A 17,602-nucleotide genomic window follows, 5' to 3' on the forward strand; every position below is an offset into this window, starting at 1 on the left:
TGTGATACCTGCCAACAGTTTGTTGCTGCCTGCGCATGAGCTGCTGTCTTGCCTGACGTATCAGGATTGGAGCAGAGGCTGCCGGATCTGGGCGCACCAGCAGGTGAAGAATAAGGCTTTGTTGCTGGAGCGCTGAACAGATTACGTATCCCTGGGAAAGCACAGGAGGAGAAATAAACTTCTCTAAGTGTAGCATTTATCCTTCTGTATAGTAAACCGGCTTTTTAGAGAGTGCTCTTTTGTGAAGCAGGCGCTTTGAACATGGTGTGTGTCAGTCCTGTGTAAAGAGATGCTCAACACCAGTAGGAGGTTCCTTTTATATTTATATGTATATGTATAAAAAGCAAGCAGCACACTGGTTTTGAAACTTGTTCTTCTGTCCATTTTCTTCCAGGTGAGCACAAATGATTCATCTTGGAGCTTTTACTTTTATTGTTCTGCTTTAAAGCACCCATGGCACACCTGCAAAACTGTTCTCTTCTGTCATCTTCATTCGAATACAAAGATTCCCTTCTGTCTGCTGCATTTTTGAGCCATGGTTTTTCTGGTGGCGCTGCTTAGACAAAAGCAGAGCTCTTGGTGAGCTCTGAGTTGCCTTTCCTGCCTTTCGGGGCGTTAATGGGGTACCTTCCCAGTCATCTTGCACAGCGTGACCCTGTGCTGTGGACTGAAGCTTGCAAGGCAGGCTGTGATGCAGTTACCTGTGCAGTTTCTCTGCTGAATTGATTAAGAGGGAGACTAAAGATGTCTCTGGCTACTTTCAAAGATGAAAATCACATTAAGTCAAGAAATAAGAGAGCAGGAAAGGCAGATTAGCTTGGTGTGCTGTGGTGGTGTTGTCAGGCTCCAGTGTTCAAAGGAATAGAATGGTCCAGTTGATGTCCAGTTGGGAAGTTGCTTTCTCTTATTGGTGGAAGTCTCTGCTGCACTAACAGGGAGCACGAAATAGGCTTTGAAACTTGTTAGGGTACAATCACAAAGTTTGAAAATACCTGACAGTATGCCTACGTTAGCCCCTGAGAAGTCATGAGGAAAACATGAGTCCAGAAAATAAGAAAGAGCTCCTCTCTTCTGTGTGGATTTGAGGAGCTGAGTTTTGTTTCTGTATCAAAGATGTTCTCAGCAGTCAGATGTTGTTTTTTTGGTTCTTTTGTTATTTTAATTTTCCCAAGACGTCTTTACATTCAAATGGTGCAACTTGACCATGTTTCAGACAGTGTCGACATGAGTCTGCTGAAAATATTTAGCAGCACTCCCCTCCACTCAGTCTCCTCCCAGCATAATGTCCAAATCAGTTTTTTTTGGTGAAGTTTAATGTAAGAGATCACAGCTGTTAAAACCTTAAGCCTATTTTATCTTCCTCCAGAGTGTTCCCATCTATGTTCTTCATGCAGGGTGCCGGCCCAGCTGCTGCATCGCCTTGTCCGGATTAGCCAGGCGCAGAGAGGTGTTGAGCTCCCCCTCTGTGATGCTGATGGACATATGGACAGGGCCCTGGGGAAGAGACAGCTTTCTCTCAATGTCAGGAGCTCTCAGGTATGTCACTGCTGCCCATGTCATCCTTTTGTTTGCCTCACTGAATCTTCAGCCTGTGGCTGCAAGGAAGCGGTGGGGAGGAGGCATTTTGCCCTCTATGTGGATAGCTGGGAGATGAAGCGGATCGGGAGAGGCGTGAGCTGAGCCCATCGCTGCACGCAGGTGAGCATCCAGGATGGGCATTGCTGGGTATGTGCCTGCTCCTCCTCACCCCCAGAACAAAAGCCCTGTATCTTGAAACCAGCGTAGGTGAAATTGCCACAGAGAATTGCAGCTTAGAGCGTGGAGGTCTCTTGGCTTGTCTCCTAAAAGTTGCTCTGTTGAGGAGCTGTTCCTTCTCCCATACAATGATCGTTCTGGAAGGGGATGGAAAACAGCAGGATTTTGCATGGTTGAATGAGAAAACTGACATAAGACAGTTTGTACGAGAGCTAATCTATAATTCATCATGATCATTCCAGGCTTTTAGAGAGCAGGGCAGGGAGAGGCAGGGAGCCCTGCCACGCGGCGTAAAGCCCCCACACGTGGACGTGGCTGGCGCACGCTGTCACTTCGATGAGCACGGGCAGGCGGTGCTGGGCCACCAGGGATGGCTGGGCCCCGCTGCCTGTGAGTGAGGAGGGGCTGTAAGCTGCAGAGAACTAGAAGCAGCCGCGGTGCTGACGTCTCATTATTTCCAGCTTTGTTGCTTGCTTTCCGGTTGCTGCTTATGTAGCAGGCCCAAATTCCTTAGTGTGTTACTGCCTCAGGAACTGCTGGCGGCTACTTTTCTGGGAAAGCGTGTCTGCTAGGACTGAGGGCTTACCCGCCACCAGGGGAGGGTCTGATGGCTGTTGGGGAGAGGAGAGCTCAGCCCTTGGTAGGCCAGACCCAAGACCCTGCTTCTCATGGCTCACACCCTTCCCACTGCCGCCCAGCTTGCTGTGGGAGCAGGTCTTGCTGCTTACTGGTCCCATCTCTGCTGTTTTGGGGTACCGGCACGTGTGGCAGGCCACAGTCAGACAGCCATGACCTTGACAACTTCATCTGGAACCCACGTGCTAGACTGTGTCAGCCTCATGGACTGAGTGTTGTGCAGAGCAGGGGAAAGGATGGTGAGGGCAGGAGGTTTTGTTAATTTTTTTACTGTACCTGCCCTTCTGGGCTTACATCCAAGGCCCTGAAGTACTTGTGCGACTTCCTCCCATCTCCCTTGGTTATGTTGCATTCTCCATTCCCTCCTGAGCTAGTTATTAATTATGGAGGCTGAGGAGATTGAAGTCCAGACTCTGCTAATAGTTGACTTACCCATATTGTAGAGGCAGCATTTTAGCAAGCTGCTAATGGTCCCTCTCAGCTTTAAGCCCCTCCACCACCTTGATCTGTGGCCTGTGAGTGGCAGTGAGCTCGAGTGCTGCAGGCCAGCTCAGCTCTGTGCCTCCCTGCTAGCTTCCTTCTCAGCCTGCCTCACCGGCAGCCTTGTGGCCATCCCTTGGCCCCATGCTGCCTGCCTAAACCCCTGTGCCATCCCCTCTTTCCTCTCCTGGCCCTGTTTTTCCTTCCCCCAACTCCAGCAGAGCCCAGTGGGAGCACTGCCACCTGGCCTCAGGATAGCCCTGTCTGCCCTTTGCCCTTCCTCCTTGGTGCTCAGCGCTGTCTGTCCGGTCTGGGGAGACAGCAGCGCGGCTTTCCACCCTGCCCTGGGGAGCAAGGGCACAGGAAGGGGCTGCTCTCATCCCCTTCACCTGGCTCAACCTTGACCACTGGGGACTGGGGAGGGAAGGCCTTGGGAAAGTGGGAACGTCGAGAGTGCCTCTTCTCATCTTATTTTTTCCAGCTCCGCCTGTGCGTAGCCATGGGAATGTCCGTGGCACCGGGTGCCAGCATTGGCCTGGGGCTCCCCAGTGCTGTTTTGCAATGCTGTCGGCCAGGCCTTCCCGTAGGCATCCAGCTGTCCCAGGGGGAGTGCAGCCTCGGCCTGCGTGGGGAAAGGTCAGCACGGGCAGAGGGGATGCTGGGCCTGGGCAGGCAGCCACATCCTCATCAGCTCCCAGTCCTCATCAGCAGGGACAAGGCCGGCCAGCACAGCACCAAAAACGTTTTAGCATAGAGGAAATGAAAGAAGGGGCTCAGGAGGTTAAATGTTTTCATCTTCTTTTTGCAGAGCAGCTCTTGCCAAGTGTACCCAGACAAAAGCCATGAGCTCCCTCAGCCCAAGGCTGCTCGCTGCTGTGCTGCTCCCCAGCACGTTGCGCCTCGTGCTGCAAGGGCCAAGGGTGCAGTGCGGGCCGGTTCCCACTGCTCTGAGCCAGGCAAGATGTGTTGCTCGGAGCGAAAGCTGTGACCTGCAGCGGCTGTGGGTGGATTAGCATCCAGCACTGAGGCCTTAACCTTTAGCTCATCTCTGCCAGCTGTGCATACTGAGTGACACCGTGCCTCTTGCCCGCCCCAAGCAGCAAGCTGCATGTGCTCACGTCCTTCAGATGTGCTTGTGAGGCTGAGCTTGCGGCTGGTACGGTGCTGCAAGAGCCTGGCTGCTGGCAGGGCTCCTTGGGGGGCCGCCCACAGTTATCCGGGCGGGATTGATGGAGGAGGAATTCAGAGCTTGGGCTGATGGGACGGTTTTTGAAAATTCTCAGCGTGTTAAATAATAATAATCTGGCCCATCGTCTCTAGGTTACATTTGCCTCATCTGCAGCTGAGCTCATGGAAAATCGCAGCTTAGCTCCCGCGCTCAGTGCCAAGATGGGGAGTTTAGAAACAAACCGATAACATCTTTATAAACTTGGAGCGTTTCTTACAGCTTGCTGCTCGCTGTTCCTGCCTGCTGGAGCGCTCCTAGAGGCTGAAGCGAGCCGGGCGGCCGCCATCTGCCCTCCAGGCCCTGCTGCAGCGCTTGGCAGGTTAGGGGGCTGCCAGTCCCTCGAGTGTTTGCTGGGGTCTTTGGCCCTGTCCCCAGTCGGAATCACAGCACGCCACACTCCACGCATAACTTACAATAATCACTGGCTTTATTTTTAAAAAATTACAATAGAAAAGTACCTTTAAACATATTTCCAAAAGCGGAGAAGACAACATGGAAGCTCCTTTCCTCTCCTCCACAACAACAGAACAAAACACAGGAAGTAGTTTGCTACAATCGTCCATCGCTGGGAGTGCAGTGCTGTCCCTGCAGAGCTACCTTGCTTGAGGCACCGCTGCCCACCCCGCTGCGTGCTGGTGGCCCTGCGGCACCCCCTTCTTGCCCCTACCCAGGCAGCTCTGGCAGCCCTGTTCCCAGCTGCCTGTGGCCCAAGCAGAAAATGGAGGAGGGCGAGAGGCTGGGAGTTCTGCTCAGGAGATTGATGGAGATGGGGTTTGCACCCTCTTTTTGAAGAAAGAAGTGGGTTGTTTTTTTTTTTTTTTTTTTGCTTTGCTTTGCTCTTCCTCATGCCGGTTCCCCCTGGTGCAAGGAGGGGGCCAGCATGCAGTCCCTGTGCTGGATCCATCCCGCCCCGTGCTACCAGCGGCCTCCCTGGGGCTCTGCTCCACACAGACATGCTATCTGCAGCCAGACCGGAATCACTGTGTGCTGAAGCCGCAGCAGAGCCCTGCAGCAGTGGATGCATATCCCAGTCCCACAGCCCAGAGTTGGCGGGGATCGGAGGGTCCAGCTCTTTGCACAGTAGTCTGCATTGCCCATAACATCTTGGAGCAGCCGTGGCGGGAGAAGGCAAATTCTCACCTTGCTACATGTGTGGACTGTCTCTGCCCATCCCTGATGTGAGCATCACACCTTGCTGGAGCTGTGCAGCAAGCTGTTAACGTCACGCCAAGGTAAGAAAGCTGCCTGTCATGGCTGGCAGTGCATTGAGGTGCAGAGGCAATGCTGTTGTCGCTGGAGGACTGTGAGCACCGCAGGCTGTGCTGAGGCAGCATGTTTCCTGGCCTTTGGTGTGTGGCCATGGACAGAGGGCAGGCTGCTAAGGGCGTGCTGTTGGAAGTTGAGCACAAAAACTGTCATCCAGCCCAGTGTGAGATAGTCCTGTTCAGAAGTTTGGTACAAAAATACTTGCTCTCGCTTTGCTTTTTTTTTGCAGTCTGCTTTCCTAGGGGTGTTTGAAAACACTTTTCAAACGCTACAGCAATGCCTGTCAAACCATGCTTTCAGCAGTAACACGCTCTTTCTTACAAATATACAGTGTAAAAGAAGGAAATATTATTACTGGGTATGCTTCTCGCTTTCTTCTAGGAGAACAGATGTGTGATAGAGGCTGTGGGAAAGTCTTGGAGGAATCCAGACTTGTGTGAGGTTTCTTCCTAGCCTGCAACAAGAGGGACACAGGTTACACACACAGCCGGGCTGGGGAGGTGATGCTGCCTGGGGGAGCAGCAGCCAGCCTGCCCCTGTGCAGGCACATCTCAGGGACATGGGGCGGGCATGGCAGTGGGACATGGCCGCTGGGGAGGGTCGAGTTAAGTTGTGTTTTGTGTTTAAGAGGAGTGTGGCGTTGCTGTAGGGCAGGAAGCTGTATGGCAGAGGGAGCGGGGTGACAGGGCAGTTGGAAGTCCCACCCCCACTGTGGACAGTAAGCATGGGGATAGCCCTGTGCCCAAGCACTGCGCTCCTTACCAGCACACTGTGGTTCTGCGGAGAGCGTGCGTGCCCAGCAGCCGCCGGGGGGCTCTGTTCATACCCACAAGACTGACCGCCGGCCGCCATCACACACCCGAGACCTGCGGGTGGCACGGCAGGGCTCAGGGATGGGGCTGCCGTATCCCCCTTCCTGCCCCAGTTTTGGCTGGCACCGCAGGTGCTCTTGAGATAGGAGGGCCTGGGGACACCGAGCGGCACTGGGGGCACTTACACAGCATTCAGCAGAACTGACGGGACTTCCAGCCCTGAGACCCAGCCTCTGAGGGAGGGAGCCAGCGCATCTGCAAGAGATGGGGGCAGGGGGTGAGCAGGGAGAAAAACTGTGGCCAACGGGAGTGCGGCCGTACCCTGGGGCTGTGGTGCTGATTCCTCTAGGAGGAGCACAGGTGCTGCCTGTCAGCGCCGCTGTGACAGGGGGAAGTACGAGCCTGCAATAATATTTACCGCTGCTCTTCCTCTGGGCAGCTGGCCCCAGAGCTCCCCTCATCTCCCTCCCTCTAGCTCTGCCTGTGCCAAAGGCTGCAGTGCTGTGGGCCGGCGGCGTTACCTGGGCATGCAGCGAAGCAGGGTATGTGAACGCAGGAGGAGGTAGAGCAGGCGCCAGCTCCGCTGGGTACAGAGGGTACGGCCCCCACACTTCAGGGCTGCTGGGGTAAAGTGCAGGCACTGTGAGCTCATCTGCAGGAAAAGGAGGAGAATTAATCCTAAAAGCAAGGGGAAGGTGAACAGCAGGTATAAGCTCTGCCCAAATGGCACTTCTGCCCAGGCCACTGTCACCTGCCTGTGCATCATCCCAAGCACAAGCAGCTGGATTCCAAACCCAACCACTGTTGCTCCCCTAAAGCTCCCCTGCACCCAGCTTCTAAGGCATCACTAAGCCCACGTCCTGGCAGGACCAGGGTCAGGATGCAAGCACTCACAGGGCTCCCTGGCGATGAACTGAGGTACGGCGTTGGGGAGGGGCGCGCTGGGGTTGGGGGTGCCCACCAGCTTGCTCTTGGCCATCTTGGTGTTGGCCTTGGCAAACTCCAGCCGCAGCGTCTGGGGGATCTCAGGGTCGAAGCGGATGCCCTGCGGGAAGGAACAGGGCAGCAGAGGTCAGTTAGCCCAAATCTCGTGGTGGGATGCTGCTGGCATCAGGGCTGCCCCCCCATTCAAAAAAGCCATTTGGGCTAAAACAGCCCTGGATTTTGTCGCAGTATCCCCATGGGCTGCTGGGGTGGCCGTGACCTCATGCGCTTGGCAGTGAGCGTGGCCCTGCGGCTCGCATTCCTCCAACATCCTCGAGCTCAGCACCATATTTGGTAGTCGGCATCCCGTGCGGCCATGCTCCCAGCCAGGGATTAGCGGCGTTTTGCCTCAACGTGAGGATGGGGAGGGACCGGGCTTCCCCGGGAGGTCTCCACGGGGTAACAGATACTGGGATCCATCTCTTTTGGTGTTCCCCAGGGGGTCCCAGCACTCACGTTCAGTGCATTCTTGGCGGCCTCAGCCTCTGAGCGGCTGTCGAAGCTCACAAACCCCACGGGCTGTGGAGAAAAGAGGTGAGGGGCAGTCAGGGCCAAGTGCCCACCACGTCCCCAGTTGGTGAGGGCAGCCCCAGGCAGGGGCGGGGGGAGCACAGCGCAGCCCCTACCTGCTTGGAGGTGAGCTTGATAAGCGACCCCTCGTAGCCCTGCGGGAGAAGAGAGAAGCACCATTGGTCTTGTGTGGCCGTGGAGGCCCTCAGAGCCCCATAGCGGGTGCAGTACCTTGAAGGGCCTGAAGAGCAGGTAGAGCTCGCGAGGCTTGATGTCCAGGGGCAGGCCGCTGACAAACAGGGTCCTCACCTGCAGGGGCAGAGCGTCAGCTGGTCGCGGGCCTCCAGGAGGCTGCCCAGGGCCTCCAGGCCATGCTCCTGCATGCAGCTCTGTGCTCGCAGCCTCAAGGAAGTGCCTGCTGTGAGCTGCGTTCCTGAAAGCTAAACCCACCCGAGCCTGACTTTCCGGGTAATTTAGCCCCATGGCTGCGCAGCAGATAGGAGAGATAAAGGCCCTGAAAAAAACCCTCCGAAATTAGGCCTCACAGAGATGCGGCTTCTCCTCAGTAATGACTTGTTTTCTTTGAAAGTTCAAACGCAGGTCGGCCAAGTCGGGCCCAGTGCTGTGGTGCTCAGTGAGGAGGGAGAGAAGCGCAGATTACAGCAGGATCTTGGGGGGGAGGGAAATCCCATTTTGGCTTTCCCCCCTGCCCAAAAAGACAGGATGGGCTGGGGCAGGAGTTGGGATGTGGCCTCTCCAGCAGGGAGCTGTGCGGAAAGGCTCCCCCTACTCTGCCATGGAGTGGGGCTGCTCCCTGATGGAGGCTGTGGCTCTGGAGCCTTCCCCAAGGCCTCGGCCTCAGCCTGCGGCTCCTTCTGCCATGAGTGCAGGCTGGGGCGGGCAGAGGCAGAATCACCGCTGCAGGGGCTGGGGACAGCTCCCAGTGGGCACCCTCCACGCCAGTGGGCTGAGATGCTCCATGGCAGCCCCATGACATGTTCATGCCTTGACGTGTTCAGCCTTTCTACCCGGCTCGCCTTCACCCCTCACCACCACTTGTCACCGCCTGGGGCTGTCACCCTGTGAGGACAGTGGATGCGGGAGCTCTCCGGGGCCACCCTGTGCCCCTGCCCAACCCACCCTGCACCCTCTGCTCCTGTTGCTGCCCATGGACAGACCGGGGCACTGCCTTGCGCCTGTTTTGTCCCCTTCGTGCCGTCACCACCCCGCAGGTTTTCTCCTCGCCCTGGGAAGGGGATGGGGGGGGATGGCCTGGCAGGTGACACGCAGGCGGTCGGGTGGGGCTCGGGGCAGCCTCGTTCCGTCCGAGAGCGGCGCGGGGGGAGTTTGTTACGGCAGCAGCGGCCGCGGGCAGCGCGACGGGCACCGGGGCAGCGCTGTCGCCCCTCGGCTGCCCCAAGGACGCGGTCACACTCCGCCGCCCCTGCGCCGAGTTCCGCCGGTCAACTCGGGCAGGAAGGGGACCGGCGGGAGGAGCGCGGTGACTCATTCACCAGGCATCCGATCACCTTCCCCAGCCCCGGCTCGCTTTAATGTTCCACCAGCGGTGAGCCGCTCGGCTGCCCCCGCCCCGACCCCCGCCCGCGGTGTGACCGCGGTCCGTCCGCGTGCCCGGGCAGTCAGGGAGAGGGCGCAGCGGCCGGGCAGCGGCGGGCACCGACCTCGTGGGTGCGCCGGGAGCGGTCCCGCCAGGAGCAGAACGCGGCCGCCGTCCCGGCGGCCGTCCCCGGCGGGGCTGCGTGCGGAGCCGCCGTGCCACCCAGCGGGGCTCCGTCCGTCCCCGCGTTGCCGCTACCTCCGCTCCCGGGGGACGCGGCGGTGTGCCCGCACCCCGCGCGCGTCCGAGCGCCCCACGTCCGAGCGTCCCGGCGTCCCAAAGCCCTCCCGCCGCGGCGCACCCAGCTCCTGGCCGCTCCGGCCCCCCCCTCAACTTCCATCGCCTCCCGCCGCGCCCCGAGCCCCACGCCCAGGCTCACGGGACCCCGCGGACGCGCGTGGGGGCCGCCCCGCTCCCGCCCCGGGACCCGGCCAACCCGCGGCGGGCCCCCCCCGGCCCGCTACCTCCTCCTCGGGCAGCCCCGGCTCGGCGGGGCCCTCCCGCTCGGCGGCGCCGCTGCTCATGGTGCCGCCGCCGCTCCGCCACCCGCCCGCGGCTGCCTCCGGCGCGGCCCTGCGGCGGGCGGGAGGGAGCGGGGCCGGGCGGGGCGGGGCCGGGCGGACGGCCACACGGCGCTCGGGGGTGGGACGTGGGGACACGGGGTGGGACGTAACTGGGGACAGGAGGTGGGGGTTGGACGCGGAGCTGGCGGCGCGGGACTGGGGACGAGTTGCGGGGCTGGGATGGAGGACAAAGGGCTGTGGACTGGAACATGAGGTTCGATACATGGCACGTACGGCTGGAGACGCGGACGATGGGGTTGGGACATAGGACGCGAGGTTGGGTACGTAGCACGTGGGGCTGGGGACATAGGATACAGCGATGGGGACGTGGGCCGTAGGGCTGGAAGCACGCTCTTCAGAACACGGCACGCAGGCTGTGGGACGCGGGGCTCAGGGCTGGGGGGACAGGACATGGAACAGGAGGCCTGACAAGGCTGGGGGGACAGGGGCAGGAACGCGTGATAACAGCTGGCTGTGGGGAAGCGAGTGGGACACTGAGGTGGTCCTCCCCATACAGCCTAGCTGGCCCTGCTTTGGGGAGATGGAAGCCCTTGGGACAGTGTTCGCAGCCCATATCTGGGCTCAGCTTTAGGGATGCGCTGCGCTCAGACTGGGACGGCAAGGCTCAGATCCTCGCCAGGAGCTGCAACATTCCATCTCCCCCTGCACAGACAGGGTGCGCTGCGCAGACCCCCCTGCGCGCAGGGGGCAACAGGGCCCACCTGCCTGCACCCCGCTGCAATCTTCTTACCTCTGCGCAGCATCTCACTCCAGCTCAGCACACGGCGAGGCCTGGCCTCCCTCTGCCGGCTGCTGCGGGATCTGTCGCCACAGCATGGGACTCAGGGTGGCTTCCAGCACATAGCTGTGGTACAACAGCACCACGAGGTTAAAGGCGGTGCTCAGTGCTCCTGGCAGTAGTTCGCAGCCCCCCAACATCACCCAGCTCTGAGCCTGGAGGAAAGAATGGCAACTGCACCCTGCAGCAAGAGCGGAATCCCTTTATTCCCATAAAGCACGCGGAATGTTAGAGTTGGTGCGAGGGAGACAACGGGTCCAAAGCCTGTGGTGCTTGGGAGGCTATAAATAAAAGACACAAGCGAGAATGAAGGATGCAGAGCCCAGCTGCTTCCCGGGCTGTGCAGTGCCCAAAGGACAAGAGACCCCAGGCATGCAACTGGTGGCACAGGGCTTTCAGCTCTTAACAGGTGTGGATGCAGCCTTCATCGTCTTCTTCAGGTGATGGTAGTTGGGCAGGATTTTCATCAGGAAGTCCAGCTGCAGTGTCTGGGGCTGGAAAGAGCAGCACTGTCAGCAATGGGCAGCCATGAGGGGCGCCTGGGGATGGGGGGACAGCACCTACCTGTGGCCGCTCGGTCTGCACACGGCGAAGGCAGTCAGCACCATAGATGACGGTGTTCTCAGGGATCACCTCGTAGGTGTTGACGTTGCAGCAGGCTCCGATGATGCAGCCGCTCGTCAGGATCACGTTTCTGCCGACAAATGCTGTAAAGAGAGTCCCTGTGAGGGCTGCCCTCCTTGGAGCCACGCACTGCTGCTCCAACAGCAAAACTCTGAGCAGGACAAAGACAGCATGAGCTCACCTTTGGATTCTATTACGTTGTTATCTCCCACTTTCATTGCCTGTGAATCTACAGGTTATTGTCAAAGGAAAACTTTTTGCTTTTGGTTCAAAAGGTGTGCCCCAGCACCACTTTCAAACCAAAATCTGACCCTTAAGCACCCCCAGGATGCCCGTGCCTGGGCAACATCCGTGTGTTTCCCCACAGCGCAAGGATACAGCACCCAACTTCAAAGACGTTGTTGGTGCCAATGATCATGGGCTTGGGCTCCACCTCCTCAGTTTCTGGCGTGATGTTTTCTGGGTACCTATGAGACATGTGAACATACCTTAGGTGTTAGCAGCAGCTGCCCTCAGAGCAGGGCAGGAAGAGGGCAGCCCCGCACGCACCCGTTGATGATGAGCGCCTGCTCCTCTATCAGGTTGCCTTCCCCGATCACAATGGGCCCTGCCTCTGCAATGATCCTGGCCTTCGGGTGTATCACCGTCCTCGGCCCTGTGGAAGCCGCCCGGTGTCACCAAAGCCGCCAACATGTACACCGGTGGGTGGGTGACAAGGACCACCAGGTGCTGTCCTTACCGATGGTGACATCGCCGCGGATCTCACTCTCCACACACACCACGGCTCCCGGCGCGATCTTCACGCTGTGGAGGGAACACACAGGTGAGTGGTGCTGGCGGCACACAGGGTGAGGATGCTGGGGACAGCATGGGGCATGGATCGGGGTCTGCGAGGAGAACCTTTGCGGCGCAGGGGCTACAGGGGGGAACCACTGCGGGGGTGGGAGGCACTAGGGCACACGAGGGGCCGCCAGCGGACACAGAAAACTGCCGGATAATAGAGGGGACTGCTGTGGCACACCAAGAGACCGATGGGGGGCATGAAGGGACCACGGGGGCCCATGGGACTGTTGTGGCACGTGAGCAAGCCAGTATGGGGGCAGATGGCACCGCTGGGGCACACCGATGGGACGCCTGGGGGGACGGGGCATACCGCAGGGGCGTATAAAGGGAACACTGGGGTACACAGGGCACCGCCGTGGCACACGAGAGGACGGTATGCGGGACCGTTAGGGCACACAGAAAAGCACTGTGGTGCACGGGGTCTGTCTGGGGGCAGAGAGGACCGCCGGGGCCCAGGGGCGGAGGGTCGCACTGCGGCGCGCGGGGAGGTGACCGTTAGAGCCGTTGGGGCGCGCGGGAGGAGCAGCTGTGAGGGGGCGCGCGGCGGCAGCACCCCGGCTCGGCCTCACCCGGCGCGCACCGCCACCGCCCCTCACCTCTTCTGCGCTTTCTCCGCCATGACGCCTCCGTCTGCGCAGACGCCGCGCCGCGGTGGGCGGGGCGCGCTCGGCTCCTCCCAGCGGCAGGGCAGCCCCTCTACCCGACGCGCCGGCTGTTGCGATGTCTGTGGGGTGCACCGCTCGGATGCTCCGTCCCTGGGGCTGTACGAGCGGGCTGAGTCGGGTGTGCCCCTCCGCCGCGCGGCCAGCAGCCGGCGTGCCTGTCTCTGAGCCCCGCACAAGAGAGGGGAGAAAGCCGAGGAACGGGAGGAGCCCGAAGTTGCGGATCCCACGAGGAAGGTGGGAGCAGAATGTTTTGTTTGCCGACCGCCCGCTTCTGCGTTCGGTTTCCCTCTCGGTCTGGGCGCTCGGAGGGGCGGCGGGTGAGGACCCGGCTCCTCGCCTGAGCTTCCCTGCGGCGCCCCGGCATCGCACCTGGGCTTGGAAGGAAGAGCACAGCTATGTGGTGATGGCTGCTGGGGCAGAGAATGCAGCTGGGTGAGCAATTTGGGGCTCAGCGGCAGACGTGAGTTCTTGCGTTGCGGGGGCTCAAACCCAGGCTCAGTGCACTGTTTGGGGCTCGATGGGGAGGTGAGCTCGCTCGTCTTCAGGGGGCTAGGAATGAGGCTCTTTGGGCTGGGTTTCAGGTTTGAGGAATTGAGACTGAGGGTCTGTGGTTTGGGGGCTCAAACGCAGGCTCATTTGATGGGGCCGAGGGGGCTCATAAAGAGGGATTGAGCTGTGCATTCCCAGCTCTGGAATGCATAGACGAACTCCTGTGTTTCTGGGGCTTGACATAGAAGCTTGAAAACAGACCAGATGCTGCATTTGGGTCTCAGAATGAGCCTGGATTTGGGACTCGGAAACAGGGACTGATGTGTGATTTTGGCACTTCAGAACTGGCTCACTGGGTGGTGCAAAACAGAGATGAGATTTTGCATTTGGGGGGCTCACTTGATCGCTACTGGAGCTCAAACTGTAAGGCTGCCACCTGTTTTTCAGGCCTTGTAACAAGCTCATTGTGCTGCTGCAGGAGCTTGAAAACAGAGACTGGTCCTCATGTGTTTAAGCTCAGACACAGAAACCAGGCTGACTGCCTCTGGGGGCAAGCCCTGGGGCTGGCTGTGTGGGACAAGAAGCAGGGAGGGATGGCACAGACTTGGTCAGGTTGGTCCCCAGAATGCAGTATGTTGGTATGCACCAGGGTGAACCCATGTTTGAGTGCTTTTGCGTGAAATGTTTTTTTTCTTTTCAAGAAATGTTATTAGTTGCTGTCTGTTAACAAGGAAGTTAATATTTACACTACTCTACAGTAACGTAGAGTATTAATATTAAAGTTGTGACACAGATTCATGACTCAGCTGAAGAACATCTGCACCAGCGCACACAGCATGGGCAACATACAGGAGGATCTGGAAGTCATTGTGCAGCAGGCAAACTATGACTGGGTTGGCATTACAGACACATAGTGGGATTTCTCCCATGACTGGAGTGCTGCCACGGATGGCTACAAGCTCTTCAGAAAGGATAGGCAAGGAAGGAAGGGTGGTGGCATGGCTCTCTATGTTATAGAGTATTTTGATGTTATTGAGCTTGTGGCTGGGGATGATAAGGTTGAATCTCTATGGGTAAGGATCAGGGGAAGGACCAGCAAAGCAGAAATCCTGGTAAGGGTCTGTTACAGACTGCCTAGCCAGGATAAAGAGACAGATGACGTGCTCTATGAGCAGTTGGCAGAAGTTGTGCGATCGGCAGTCCTTGTCCTCATGGGGGACTTCAACTTTCCTGGTGTATGTTGGGAATACAACACAGCACAGAAGAAGCAGTCTAGGAGGTTTCTAGAGTGTTGGAAGATAACTTCCTTCTGCAGCTGGTGAGAGAGCCTACCAGGGGAGGTGCCCTGCAAGACCTACTGTTCACAAACAGAGAAGATCTGGTGGGAGATATGGAGGTCAGGAGCTGTCTTGGACAGAGTGACCATGAAATGGTAGAGTTCTCGATTCTTGGTGGAGCCAGGAGAGGGGACAGCAAAACTGCTGCCTTGGACTTCCTGAAGGGAGACTTTGAATTGTTCCAGAGAATAGTAGGGAAGGTCCCTTGGGATTCAGTCTTGGAGGGTAAAGGGGTCCCGGAAGGCTGGTTGCTCCTCACAAAGGAAGTCTTAAAGCCACAGGAGCAGGCTGTCCCCCTGAGCTGCAAGATGAGCTGGCAGAGAAGACCACCAGTGTGGATGAACAGGGAGCTTTTCCTGAGGGTCCAGGAAAAAAAAGAGAATCTGCCTCCTGTGGAAGAAGGGACAGGCAACTTGGAGAGAGTACAAAGAGGTTGTTAGGAGGTGCAGGGAGAAAATTAAAAAGACAAAAGCCCAGCTTGACCTTGACTTGGCTGCTAGGGTAAAAGAGAACAAGAAACTCTTTTACAAATATATTAACAGTAAGAGGAGGACCAAGGAGAATATCCATTCTTTACTGGATGTGGCTGGAAACGTGATCACTGAGGGTAAGAAAAAGGCTGAGGTTCTCAGTGCCTTCTTTATGTCTGTCTTTAATAGTCAGGCCAGTTATCCTCAGGGTACTCTACTCTCTGACCTGGAAGTCTCAGATGAGGAGCAGATTAAACCCCTCACAATTCAGGAGGAAACAGTCAGAGACCTACTACACCTGGACTGCCACAAGTCCATGGGCCAGATGAGATCCATCCAAGTGCTGAGAAAACTGGCAGAGGAGATGATCGAGCCGCTTTCCATCATCTATCAGCGTTCCTTGTCAACTGGAGAGGTCCTAGAAGACTGGGGACTTGCCAGTGTGACTCCCATCTACAAGAAGGGTCGTAAGGAGGATCTGGGGAACTACAGGCCTGTCAGCCTGACCTCGGTGCCAGGGAAGGTTATGGAGCAGATTGTCCTGAGGGAGATCACATGACACGTGCAGGGAAACTGAGGGATCAGGCCCAGCCAGCATGGGTTTGTGAAGGGCAGGTCCTGCTTGACCAACCTGATCTCCTTCTATGATCAAGTGACCTACCTGGTGGATGAGGAAAAGGCTGTTGATGTGGTCTACCTTGACTTCAGCAAAGTCTTTGACACTATCTCCCACAGTATTCTCCTGGAGAAGTTGGCAGCCCATGGCCTGCCCGGGCATGCTCTTTGCTGGGAGAAGAACTGGCTGGAGAGCCGGGCCCAGAGAGTGGTGGTGAATGGAGTTAAATCCAGCTGGCGACCGGTCACGAGTGGTGTTCCCCAAGGGTCGGTGCTGGGGCCTGTCCTCTTCAGTGTCTTTATTGATGACCTGGATGAGGGCATTGAGAGCACCCTCAGTAAGTTTGCAGACAACACCAAGTTGGCAGGAGGTGTCGATCTGCCTGGGGGTAGCAAGGCCCTACAGAGGCTGGATCTCTGGGCTGAAGCCAACTGACTGAAGTTCAGCAAGACCAAGTGCCACATCCTGCACTTTGACCGCAACAACCCCAGGCAACGCTACAGGCTTGGGGCAGAGTGGCTGGAAGATTGTGTAGAGGAAACGGACCTGGGGGTGTTGGTCAAAGCTTGGCTGAACATGAGCCAGCCGTGTGCCCAGGTGGCCAAGAAGGCCAGTGGCATCCTGGCTTGTATCAGAAATAGCATTGCCAGCAGGAGCAGGGAAGTCATTGTCCCTCGTACTCAGCACTGGCGAGGCCACGCCTCGAGTACTGTGTTCAGTACTGCAAGAAAGACATGGAGGCCCTGGAGCATGTCCAGAGAAGGACAATGAAGCTGGTGAGGGGTCTGGAGCACAGGCCTTATGAGGAGCGGCTGAGGGAGCTGGGGTTGTTCAGTCTGGAGAACTGGAGTCTCAGGGGAGACCTTACTGTTCTCTGTAACTACCTGAAGGGAGGTTGTAGTAGCTGGGGGTCAGCCTCTTCTCTCATGTAACTGCTGATAGGATGAGAGGGAATGGCCTCAAGTTGCACCAGAGGAGATTCAGGCTGGATGTTAGGAAATACTACTTTTCTGAAAGAGTGGTCAGGCGCTGGAATAGGCTGCCCAGGGAGGTGGTGGAGTCACCGACCCTGGAGGTGTTCAAGGAACATCTAGAAGTTGTGTTGAGGGACATGGTCTAGTGAGAGCTATTGGTGATAGGTGGATGGTTGGACTGGATGATCCTGTAGGTCTTTTCCAACCTTGGTGATTTCATGATTCTATGTTAATCTGAAAAAAGGACAACTTTTCCCAGGATATATAGTAAAATGAAACATCCATTCTTCCATTCATCTTTTGTTAGCAATAATCTACCACTACTCACAGAATGCATTTACCTATTAAAAGCTTAAATTGATTAAACTCACAAATACTTCCCAGAAGTCCAAACTAAATAAAAGATCAGGAGGCAACACCAACTACCATCAACACTGATCAGTTATGGAATTAACTGTCAAACAGTACACAACTTAATAAGCAATGAAGCCACTTGGCCTTATTACCAATATCCTATCCCATGCTACTTCCCAGGAAAAAGAACAACACATCCTGAACCCACAGAGCAAGGACATGCACAATGTTTTTTTTTTTTTTTCCTCACCATTAAAAGAAAAATAAAAGTCAGAACCAAAGAAAATGCTTCCAGGCTTCTTTGTCAGTTCTCTAGTAGTTTACAGATCATCATCACCAACGCAGATATCTTGTTGTGAAGGGTGAAATATCCCCATCTTGTAATTGTATCACAATTGTGAAAATAAAATTCAGTTTCAAATATTACCCTAAGATCTCCAAAAGCCTGGGCCACCAAAGCAAAATGCACTAAGACCCCAACATTTCATCTAGCTGTCAAGAACGCTGCAGAACAGGCAAAGCTCTCATGAGAGTGAATGGGCATCTTTCTACAAAGTACGTGAAACAAAACAAAACAAT

At 56.8% G+C, this 17,602-nt stretch overlaps 2 protein-coding genes and 1 long non-coding RNA gene across 5 annotated transcripts in view; all 3 read right to left on the minus strand.

Annotated features, from left to right (window-relative positions):
- Positions 4,505–9,879, minus strand: RBPMS (RNA binding protein with multiple splicing). Of its 3 annotated transcripts, XM_021397368.1 has the most exons (9): positions 9,754–9,879; positions 7,903–7,980; positions 7,788–7,826; positions 7,618–7,680; positions 7,072–7,222; positions 6,699–6,829; positions 6,363–6,432; positions 6,128–6,231; positions 4,505–5,819 (listed from the first exon to the last, which is right to left on the minus strand). In XM_021397368.1, exons 1-7 carry the CDS (start codon positions 9,811–9,813, stop codon positions 6,370–6,372), a joined length of 585 nt encoding a protein of 194 aa, XP_021253043.1. In that variant the 5' UTR covers positions 9,814–9,879; the 3' UTR covers positions 4,505–5,819; positions 6,128–6,231; positions 6,363–6,369. The 3 variants fall into 3 exon arrangements, with proteins under 3 accessions (XP_021253043.1, XP_021253041.1, XP_021253042.1); XM_021397366.1 differs by lacking the exon at positions 9,754–9,879 and having other exon boundaries at positions 7,903–9,628; XM_021397367.1 differs by lacking the exons at positions 6,128–6,231; positions 9,754–9,879 and having other exon boundaries at positions 7,903–9,632.
- On the minus strand, positions 10,834–13,313 carry DCTN6 (dynactin subunit 6). Its single transcript, XM_021395049.1, has 7 exons — positions 12,715–13,313; positions 12,015–12,079; positions 11,825–11,930; positions 11,654–11,742; positions 11,457–11,504; positions 11,216–11,358; positions 10,834–11,145 (listed from the first exon to the last, which is right to left on the minus strand). Exons 1-7 carry the CDS (start codon positions 12,735–12,737, stop codon positions 11,047–11,049), a joined length of 573 nt encoding a protein of 190 aa, XP_021250724.1. The 5' UTR covers positions 12,738–13,313; the 3' UTR covers positions 10,834–11,046.
- The window catches only part of LOC110397968, a 29,085-nt gene continuing 26,462 nt past the window's right edge, over positions 14,980–17,602 (minus strand). The window contains exon 3 of the long non-coding RNA XR_002438124.1: positions 14,980–16,004. This is a non-coding gene — a long non-coding RNA (uncharacterized LOC110397968). The remainder of the gene's footprint in view (positions 16,005–17,602) is intronic.

Source organism: Numida meleagris, chromosome 4, assembly GCF_002078875.1.
Source record: "Numida meleagris isolate 19003 breed g44 Domestic line chromosome 4, NumMel1.0, whole genome shotgun sequence".
Classification (NCBI taxonomy): domain Eukaryota; kingdom Metazoa; phylum Chordata; class Aves; order Galliformes; family Numididae; genus Numida; species Numida meleagris.

Coding starts and splice junctions, on each gene's coding strand:
- RBPMS (XM_021397367.1), bottom strand. CDS start 8,154: ATGGGGCTAAATTACCCGGAAAGTCAGGCTCGGGTGGGTTTAGCTTTC. Junction 7,223..7,617: donor CCGCCAAGAATGCACTGAAC/GTGAGTGCTGGG, acceptor TCCTTCCCGCAG/GGCATCCGCTTCGACCCTGA. Junction 6,830..7,071: donor GTTCATCGCCAGGGAGCCCT/GTGAGTGCTTGC, acceptor CTTTTCCTGCAG/ATGAGCTCACAGTGCCTGCA.
- DCTN6 (XM_021395049.1), bottom strand. CDS start 12,737: ATGGCGGAGAAAGCGCAGAAGAG. Junction 11,743..11,824: donor CAGGCGCTCATCATCAACGG/GTGCGTGCGGGG, acceptor CATGTCTCATAG/GTACCCAGAAAACATCACGC. Junction 11,359..11,456: donor CAACGTAATAGAATCCAAAG/GTGAGCTCATGC, acceptor CTCTCTTTACAG/CATTTGTCGGCAGAAACGTG.